Source organism: Taudactylus pleione, unplaced genomic scaffold (genome assembly GCF_031769625.1).
Source record: "Taudactylus pleione unplaced genomic scaffold, aTauple2 ptg000222l, whole genome shotgun sequence".
NCBI classification, from domain to species: Eukaryota; Metazoa; Chordata; class Amphibia; order Anura; family Myobatrachidae; genus Taudactylus; species Taudactylus pleione.
Genome location: NW_028284624.1, coordinates 678271 through 688880, shown reverse-complemented (window position 1 = coordinate 688880; position 10610 = coordinate 678271). Strand labels below are relative to the sequence as shown.

The following is a 10610-nucleotide window of genomic DNA, read 5'->3' as shown; positions in this document are numbered from 1 at the left end:
AAGCTATAAAAACTCTATAATGGCCCCATACATCAGCAATCAATTGGAGCAATTTGGGGTTTTGCAGATGATTGTGTAAAAAACAATCTTCAATGTATGGGGTTTACAGATCACAGATTCCGACCAAAATGTGACTGTAATTGGTGAATCAAGTTGTCCAAAACGTTGAATTTCACAGACCAATCTGAGCTGTAGTTTGCTAGTGTATGGTAACAATCAGCCAATTTGCAGAACGTTACTAGTAAAATGATGAACCTTTCAAGATTGGCAGATCTATCTTTCCTGAAAATGATCGGCAAATCACTGAGAAATATCTGTAATGTATGGGCACAGATTGGTGGATTAGGCAATCTTTAAATTGAGAAAAAAATTCACAGGATCTGTGAATCGTTTATTTGTTGTTGCTGATGTATGGGCCCTATAATTACTAAACATAAATTGTGGTACAAAATAAGAACATTTTACTAGTAATAGTGAAACTGATGCAAAGTTCAGTACAATACTCAAAATCAGGGTGTAAAGTAATAGCACATTTTTACACATATACAGAGATTAAAATGACTTCCGCCTTTTGAGAAAGCAGCTTCTTGTAGAGAAACGCTTTAAGAACACGGAGTATGCACTATTGGGGATACTACTCTAGAGGTGCTTTAACAGTCATCTTATCTCAGCTTTTCAGCACACCACGATTGAGACAAAGATCATTCTGCTCCAGGACCATTAATGAGGTCCGGAACACAGCCAGCATTGTCATCATAGCGGCTGTGTTTCCCAATCATATCAGGAACGGTGAGCACTGTCTGGGATTACATGTCATAGAGCCGGTTGCATGTGCATAGGCGCAGCGGTCACACTGCACTAACACGTTGCAACTTCACTAACACACTGCTCCAAATAGAGGGACTGATACTTACCTACATTCAGATCTCCCTACAGCGGCACTTGTGGATTAACACATGGATGACCCAGCTGAAGCATTACCTTACAGAGTCAAAATGCAGATTGTGAGGTCACCTCTGTCTTTTGGGTGAGCATATTTCTCCCCGATACATTACACTGCAGACACCTATTGCAACCTATTGGGTTGCATATTTTCTGTGGCCTGTGCACACACAAGCCTGAGAAGACATTGGAGAACTGGATGCTGGTCACACAGGTCTGGAGAGAGAAGGTGCTGGGCACAGGTCTGGAGAGGACTTGGAGAGGCTTGACAGCATGTGTTCTGATGAGGACATACGGGAGCTCCTAAGCATAAGCGGTGAGGAGGAGATCATGTGTCACATGACGGGCACAGTCAGGAATGCCACTGTGTATCATAACATCACAAAGAAACTGGCAAGTTGTAATATTAAAAGGTCCCAGCAGCAAGTTATAAACTAGTTGAAGTCTATGCGCAAGATGTTTATCAAGGTCCATGACCATAGTCTCAATAAAAGCGGTGCGAAAAGGATGGAATGGAAATACTATGATGCAAGTTACTCTATCTTTGGGAACTCCACGGTAACAAATCCGGTCAGCCTGTCATCTTCTTTATTCTGCACCACCAGCAGCACCAGTCAAAAACCGGAGGGGGAATGCAGTCAGTCAAGTCCTCAAAGTCTGCTCAGCAGTCTAGCCTGCCCGAAATATCCGTTGCTGCTTTCTGATGAGCATGATACAAGCAAGCATGATTCCTCTGTTGGGATGAACACAAATGATTTAGAGAACACACAGACAACCATGTCGCAGAGCACCATGGCCATGTCGCAGAGCACCGTGACAATGTCGCAGAGCACCGTGTCACAGCCCCCCTGTCCTAAACCAGAGACATCACAGACTACCCAGAATCCTACACTGCATTTAAAATCGTAACTATAATATTTTTTAAATTGTATCTGTTGCAGAGTGTAGCAAGTGTGCATTTGGGAATAGGCCAAATACACATGTACGCTACCTTTGCTTTTAATATATGCTACGGTCTTCTGTTCATTGAAACTAAAATTATCCCTTTAACATATCTGCACCTACGGGGAATGCAAATGTCCCAGCAACAAGTACAAAACAGAGTGAAAAGTCCTGCGCCCAAAAAATATAAGTTCCAGAGAGTAGCTTTTGTGCAGGTGGGGAAATGCCACAAACACATGTACTGTATGCTTACACATCTGCTATGTCTATATATGCCTGCAGAATCTAATATTTTGTTTTGTTTACCATTTTCTAGTGTTCACCATTCCTAGTCGCAAAAAAAACGAATTGATCGGAGAAAATGGTGAAAGCTATGGTCAACCCTACTGGTGGATCAGCTTTGTGAGATGGACACCGATAAGCAGGCGCATGAGGATGCACGCCAATTACGCTTCCTTGAAGCAGAAAAAGAAATGCAGCAATCCTTCATCGCACAGATCATGGCGCATGCAAGAATGCCTAACCAGGGAATCCCTCAACATACATATGGCGTTCCTGGAGTGTATAGTAAATAAGAACCCTACACAATCACTATATCAAGCACCACCGCAGGAGCACCCTTATGCCCAATATAATAGAGGGCAAAGTTTTTATGACCCTTCTGCTACATCGTCAAACCCGAAGAACCAAGATTACTTAATCTACAGGCAAGGAAGGAAATATGGGGTAGGCACATCAAAAATGGCAATAGATAAATCTAGAAGCAGCTCACCAGGGAGGAGTGGCTAACCCCTTTGAAAACCTTATGGAAAAACAAAAATAACTGGGAGTGCTGAATGACACTAGTAGTGTCTAAATTTAATGTATGCAGATATAGTCATGAAATAACAAAAATACATATAATAAAATTCACATATTATATTAAATAGACCTTAAATCAAATCTATAGGGGACAAAAGGAAATAAAAAATAAATACAAATAAATAAAATTAAAAAATAAAAAAAATATGAAAGGAACCACTGTGGCCACAGAAAAACAGACAAAAAAATCAGCATGCATAAAAAAGGGGGATATTTCCCAATGAATAAATGTTAGTATAGATATGTGAGTTTTTTCTTTTTATCTTTTTGTCTCTTTTTCCAGGATTGTATGGAATTGGAAATGAATCAAAAGTCTGTTGGATTTGACTTAAATAATAAGAAATAAAATCAGTGTGCACAGCTACCGAATGATGGGCTTATTCCACAAAATTAAAATCAATTTTTAGTGAGAGTGAACATTAATATAAGTCATGTCTGGGGATATATTGCTGAATCCACCAAATTGTGACTAACAGTCTCTGTGTAACCAATAAACTGGTACCGTATTGCTGCTTTGCAGCGTAGATCTTGGGAGAGGCCTCTCCTAAAAGCATCCAGCAAAAGAATCCTCAGTGTCCGACATGTGTCCAGAGATGCAGACCGTGGTGCAGCGGTGGAGTTCACAGACTGCTGTAGTGCATACCGTGTGCTGGCTAGGAAATCGCCCATCATTCGGTGGCTGTGCACACTGATTTTATTTCTTATTATTTAAGTCAAATCCAACAGACTTTTTGATTCATTTCCATACAATCCTGGTCCTTACCACTCCGCAGTCCCACGTCGGCACGGGGTTTTGGCGCTGTAAAACGACTGGAAAATGGCTGCGGTGGCCATTTTCCCGGTGACCTACGCATACACTATAGACTCTGGGCAAACTCTAGTGCCCAGAGTCTATAACTCCAGCGCTGGCCGCATACAGCTCAGTGCGCTGCTGGCCGCCGGGAGGAGAGGAGGGGGCCTGTGTTGGAGACTGCACACGGGCCCCCTCCTCTCTAGAAACACCCCTGTGGCTGATCATTTCTCACTTTCCAGAGCTTAGTACATCTCTCCTTATGCCTGGTATAATACATTGTCACTACTATAATGTACAATAATGTACAAAAAAATTATTCCAAATTGTAGACTCTTACCTAGCTTTTCACATTTATAACAACAATTTAAATAAACAAAAGTACAGCTATGAAAATTTGAACAAATAACAAAAAATTCTCAGCTCCTTAGGAAACAGTCAGCCATCCTGCTTCTCCTCTGTGAGCCTATAGAGAGCGGAGTTGGCCAGAACTCGTGCATCATGTGTTCGGCCAGGCCATCCCACAAACACATTTGTGAAGCTACAAAATAAAGTTTATCAGATTATGTATCCTAAACCACAAAACAATAAAGCAGTGACAATTGGATATAAAACACACCATTAAAAAATGCTTACCAGTACTTGTGGTCCATGACAGCCTGTAGTACAATGGAGGTCCATCCTTTGTGGTTGTAGTAATCTTCTGAGTTGTCAGGAGGTGCAATGATAGGGATGTGAGCTCCATCGATGGCACCCGCACACTGGGGATAACTGCGCCTCAGGTAGCCTCGGATGGTGTAATCTAGGCGTTCACATTCAGGCAAGCAGATGGAGCGGCGATAGAGATTATCCAGTATTGCTTGCGTCACCTGGTACACAATCTTGCACACAGTGCCGATGCCAACTCCAAACAAGCAATAGATTGTACGGTACTCCCTGGGGGTAGCATGCCACCAGAGAGCAATCGCTAGTCTCCTACTTGGCTCGATGGGCTTTCTGAAATTGGTCATCTGCATGGTGAGTGCTGGGGTGAGTAGGTCCAGTATTTACTGAAATGTAGCACACGACATCCGGAATTGTGCCATCCACTGCTCGTCCTGAAAGGCTTCCGCAGTCATCATGAAAGCCTCTCTGTGCTTGCGGTCTCTGACCCACATTCTCGGTTGTTTTGCTGTGCTTATTCTCAGTATGATTGCCATGGTCGATGAAATCAGGGCTCTCGTCCTGCACAAATACTGACCTCAAGAATTAGCCCTCTATGTCAGAAATTGTGCTCTCCTCCTCCTTAAATGACACTGCACTTGGCAGCACAGTGTCACAAGCTGAATCATGCTCTCAGTTGCTGTGTGAAACAGCAGAAAGCTACAAACAAACAATCAGGAACTCTGGGTTACACACTGGTAACTCATCGGCCATCATTGCTGCAATGCTGTGAGTAGTCCTCACCCCTCCCTTTTGTGCCCTTTCTGTGACCTCATCTTTGTGAGTCTAAATAAAGGCCATTATTTATGACATCCATAACCCAGGAAAAACTCGGGACAAGGGTGCAGTGAAAACGAACGGTGTAAAAGCCGAGTACGACCCGGCAAAATACCGGGTCAAAAAACCTGGGTCAGACCCGGGATTTTGGTGGAAAAGGGGTATTAGGCAATTCCTCAATTCTCTTCCCCCATATCTTTAGCTATACTTCTGCTCCAATGCCCACCTGAGATGCCTTTGGCCCCATTGCCATATTATTGGAACAGTTTGTTCACACAGTAGGGAAACACATAGGATCATTCATGCTCAGTATATGCACTTAGGGCAACATTGTGCTAGATAAATGCATTATGTGACCACAAATATTATTTAAGCATTATTCAAACAGGATAGGTAGTTATGCAGGTTATTGTATACCAACCCACTGCTTCTAGGAATATAATCGGAGATATCTCACATGAAATCACCATTATTATTAGTTACACACCTCATGCATTCATTTACTTAGACATTCCTACAAAGATATAGAAACAATGTAACCTAGCTGCATCCAAGGAGAAACATTATGAAAAGGTTTCCTTTAAAGCTGGGTACAAATTATGCGATATATTGTTCTTGAAACGATATATCGTACAGATCGTGCAGTGTGTACACCCAATTGCGCGTTCACGAGGGTCGATCATGGTATGGTCCCATATGGTGTTCTGCAGAGCAGATGGGACGATGCCATGAACAATGCGGTGCTACTAAATGCGGCATGTCACAATACATTGCGCCGTCGTACACCGGATCGTATATTATGATGTCGTTACATCGCGACAATCCGTCGCCGGGTAGACACGTCGTAGAGTGTTTACCTAGCATAAGTGCTTCCTTAGACCAAGTGCAGTTGCCAGCATAACCTTTAAAGACTGGATACATGAAATACGTTCTGCATGGTTCCATTTCAACTTGGTCAGATGGCTGCAATTGTTATTAGTGTATACAGAGAAACATAAGTGGCAAGTGAGTGATTTGGATAACTTTAGTACCAAGATTTAGAAACATATATAAATACTATTATTATTATTACTGCTACTACTACCACCACAACCACTACTACTAAATTATTATTATTATTATTATTATGGAAATTATAACAAAAAACACTCGCAAATTACTTATTTTTCACATAAGATATCGGTTTGCATAAGGTACCTTATTTGTAGTATTTGGGCCTATAGTCAGTCTGTATTAGAGATTACACAGAACCACCTTGTACACTATAGTGAGTCTCTGTGGCAATGTGTCTTCTGCATCTTTGGAAGAATAGAGACTTGTGAATGGTGAAAGTAACAGAGTATGAACCTGTATGACCCTGTAGCCTCTCTCCTGGAGCCACAATTAGTCACTGTTTAGTTCTCATTTGGGGAAGGGGAGATTAGCTTAACCATGCAGAACTGGCATTTTCCTTATCATTACAATGTCACATTATAATATATTTATGTACTTCTTTTAGGCATGTGTTGCTAGTACTGAAACAAAATTGTTATATACATAAGAAAAAATCATACACAAAGCTTCTACATACACCCCAACACCCTCCTCAGTCATTATCTCATTCCTCCTGCACACTGACTCTGTCTTAGATAACTAAATGACCCTCCCCTCCCCCTTCACCTCCTGTAGAAACTTTCCAAAAACAATTTTCTACCAACTTTCTATTACTGATCTAAGAAATTAAGTTGTTTTCTTTGTGCTCTTTTAGGTACAATTTAATAGAATTCCTCTAGCAGGTTGCCTCTGGATTTGGTAGCTACAGGGTTATGGCAATGAATTCCCCTGAATATATGAGTAAGTATATATGCTTAAGTCCATCCGTCAGATAGGTAACAAACAGCAGTATTAGGATTCAGCACAGTCATTTACATTCTCTTCCTGTGGTTTACAGCCAAACACAGCACAAGTGCCATTGCAGTCTCTTTCTGTAAATATTCAAGTTGACAGCAGTCAGAATTACTTAGTGAACTCCTTTAATTTATTCCATTGGCCAAAAAATAGTTCCTGGTTTCAATACATGTTTAAAGAAATTATACACTTTGTTTTCTGTACCGCTGAAGTTTTTTATGGTTGAAAATAAATATATGGTGCAGGGGCATTTTAAGAGAGGAGGGGGCCCGTGTGCAGCCTCCGTTTGGGCCCCCTCCTCACTGTTAGCGGCACTGAGCGCTGTATATTCTGGCTTCATGAATCTACTGCGGACACATGGGTCTCTGGGAAAATGGCGCCCGCACCTACTTCCCAGGGACATCTTTTCTGCACGTGCGCAGATCACTGGGAAAATGGCTGTCGTCATTTTCTCAGTGAGCCAGTCGGGCTCTGTGGAGCAGCACATCGGGATCGGCGGAGAGGTAAGTATAATTACCTATGGGTGCAGTGTGGGCCCCCTGATGTGGTGTATATACTATATTGAAAATGTTGTTTTGAGATTTGTTTGATGGAGCTCTCCTCTAGATGCTGAGCCTCTTGAAGTTAAACCCATGCCTTATTCTAATATACAAAGAATTATGATTAAAGTCATACTCGCATCCACATTTCAGGGAGGATCCAGAACTCTAGAAGAGTAGGGTAAGGAACAGAGGGCATGATGTTGCGAATCACATTGCCTTGGCCTCGCCCCTAGCAACACAGTACTGAAAATTGCAAGGGGTGGGGACACAACACAAATCTTAGCTCCACACCCCCAGCACCCCACCTGGACCTCACCTCTTCGGAATATCCTGGAGGAGAGCAGAGAAAGTATGGCCCATATGATTACAGTACAACTTATCAACACAATTTAAATAGAATTGTCAAAATCACTCCCTACAATATTTGGGTATCTCCTCAGTTAAAGAGAAGAATCTTCTCAATTAAAATTATAACCCATTATTTAAGCAACTTCAATCCTTGGATAAATAATGAGGTTTTGTGGATGGATAGGATGACAGCTGTTAAAATGTTGTATCTCCCCAAACTTTTATATTTCATTAGGGCTATTCCCAGAATTCTCCCTCACTCCTGGCTTAATAGATTTCGTACTATTTTCATACTATATTCATACTATTTTCAATAGATATATTTGGAATAATAAGAGGGCTAGACTTGCTATGAAATATATCACAATGCCCCAGTCGGTGGGAGGTTTGGCTTTCCTGAATTTAGAACTGCATGGCCAGATTAACAATGGAGCGGATGGAGCTCCAGCTCCAGGCCTCTACATAAAAATAGGCCCATTGTCATGACAACATGATGTTGACTGGCCATCTGCTCTCCACACGGTCAGCCATAAATCATAAGTAGTAAAATTGTATTTCTTTTTACCTCACAAAATGAAACATTTGTTTTCTTTTACATATTTAGGGCAACATTGGGGCTGAGAGTATAGAGGTGTACATGCCCACATGTCACTGGCCACACCCACACAGCACTGGTCACACCTCCTCTGCTTCTCATAATAGGCCCTTTGTCATTTTCAGCTCCAGGCCCATGTGGCCCTCAATCCGGCCCTGTAGAACTGTACAGACTTTGTCTGTTAAACCAAATTAGTGATTGTCTATATTCATCCCAAACTAAACTTTGGGTCTCTTTGGAGGGTGACATGCTTGGTAGTTTCCCCTTGCAGGGCTTGTTATGGATTCCAGCTAGAACCAGACCTCTCCCCACTTCCACATCTAAGGAAAAACTGGCAACCCTTAACGTGTGGGACAAGTTAATTAGCTTTTTGGAGCAGTTCCTCCTTCCCTCAGCCAATTTTCCCTTACTGAGCCTGGGCCGCCGAATCCCTTATTTGAATTTGTCCACCTGAATTCCCAATAGTATTCACACCATGCGTGATCTATATTCTAATGATATACTTATGTCATTCACCCAACTGCAATTCCGCTATTCTGTACCCTCTAGCAACTTCAAAAAATTTCTCTAGATTAGACAATGGATTAATTCCTTCCCCTATTTATCTGTCACCCCACACACAGTTGTCTGGTACAATGGATGTACTAGATCCAGCCAGGAACATGTAGGGTAGCACAGGTGTTGTGCAGACAAACGGGAGCACACACCTGTGTGTATACATACAATGGTGAAAATGTATTCGGCACATGCTGGCATATCTATGTAGCAATATAGCAGTGGTGATATAATGGAACATGCAAAGTCACTGGCCTGAGAAACTACACAGAGTTGAACATAGACCTAACTTTATGATGCTACCATCATTTAGTACTTCATGTTATTAATATCAATAATTGAATATTAAGTTATTGCCCTAGTCAGTGGTGAATTATAATAGGTATGTTATGGGTGGTTTGCTTGTGGTCAAAGATCATTAGGGATACCAAAACGTTTGCCATTCAAATGTGTTCTAACAATGAGATAGCTAGAGCTTGGGTGACAGTGTGCTGTATATTCCAGTGGGTTCTGGTAGCTGTTCTTGCTGTTTATTCCAATTATTTAGCTTATGGGGCATTTAGCGAAGTGACCCACAGTTGATACTAAACATTTACAGTATGAGTATTCCAGTGGGTAAATATCTATGAAAAATATGCTGCCAGGGATTAAGGGGCCTATTCATGATGTTAATTATCGGGGTCCGAACGAACCCCGATAATTAACATTCTAACTCACCACGGCCACCGGAGCAATTCAGCATTGCTCCGGCACGGTGGAAGCTGATGTGAAATCAGCTGCCCCCGCGAACGGCTTCATTGCTCCTCTTGGAGCAGTGAATCTTTTCACTGCTCCTGTCGGAGCAGTGACGGAGGTGCGCATGCGTGACCTACAAGTCACGCATGCGCACAAGAGCCCCGATGTCCGGCGGAAGGAGCCGGACAGGGGCAGAGGGATTCTAAAGGATCCCTTCTCGCAACCCGGACCTTCTTCCCATAGGGAAGAGCGGGTAGCGATCCACAAGCAGAAGTATTCGCCATCTGAAGAATGCGAATGCTCCCGCAGTCAAGCTCCGAAAATATAATATTTGGAGCTTGATGAATTCTGTCCCCATACTAGTGTATGGGGACAGCGGGCCATTCCGCAAACAGAAGGTAAGTAGGAGATATCTGTGATATCTTCTGCTTTACCTTCTTAATGAATGGCCCGAATACTTAATTATCACAATTTCAGGTGAAAATGTGCTTTTTCACCTGCTTTTGTGAAAATTAAGTGATGATGAATAGGCCCCTAAGTACTGTCAGGAGAAAGAAAAAAAAAGAAAAGTAAAATAAAACAAGTCATTGTTTTGATAGATTTGTTTACATCTATAAAATGTTTCCTGTGTGCAGAATTCCTAGCTATTCTATAAATGACAGCTGGCCAAACTATCTATATTGAGTATAGTGTAGTGTGTCATGAACAGAATTTGCATATGTGCTTGGATTAAAATACAATAATATATGTAAATGTGCAAGGAAAAGGTTATCACTTTATTTATTTAAGTGTTATATTAAAAAATATTGTAGGGGTCGCACATTTCTAAAGAAGAAAACTAGAACCCCCATATCTATATCACATTTGTTTTGTTATTGTGACCAACCCACAAACCCTTTAGAGGTTGTAAAGTAATTACAACGGTTGTAACTAA

At 41.7% G+C, this 10610-nt stretch overlaps 1 protein-coding gene across 1 annotated transcript; it reads right to left on the bottom strand.

The window, feature by feature from the left end:
- Positions 1 to 3973: 3973 nt before the first annotated feature.
- LOC148517316 (uncharacterized) lies at positions 3974 to 4551 on the bottom strand. The gene is made up of 2 exons (XM_088478849.1): positions 4172 to 4551; positions 3974 to 4076 (listed from the first exon to the last, which is right to left on the bottom strand). The coding sequence occupies exons 1-2, from the start codon at positions 4549 to 4551 to the stop codon at positions 3974 to 3976; spliced, it is 483 nt and encodes a 160-aa protein (XP_088334975.1).
- Between the last annotated feature and the right edge of the window lie 6059 nt (positions 4552 to 10610).

Excerpts from the sequence above, each read along its gene's own strand:
- LOC148517316 (XM_088478849.1), bottom strand. The coding sequence starts at position 4,551 with ATGCAGATGACCAATTTCAGAAAGCCCATCGAGCCAAGTAGGAGACTA. Across the intron at positions 4,077-4,171 it reads GTCATGGACCACAAGTACTG|CTTCACAAATGTGTTTGTGG; the intron begins GTAAGCATTTTT and ends TTTATTTTGTAG.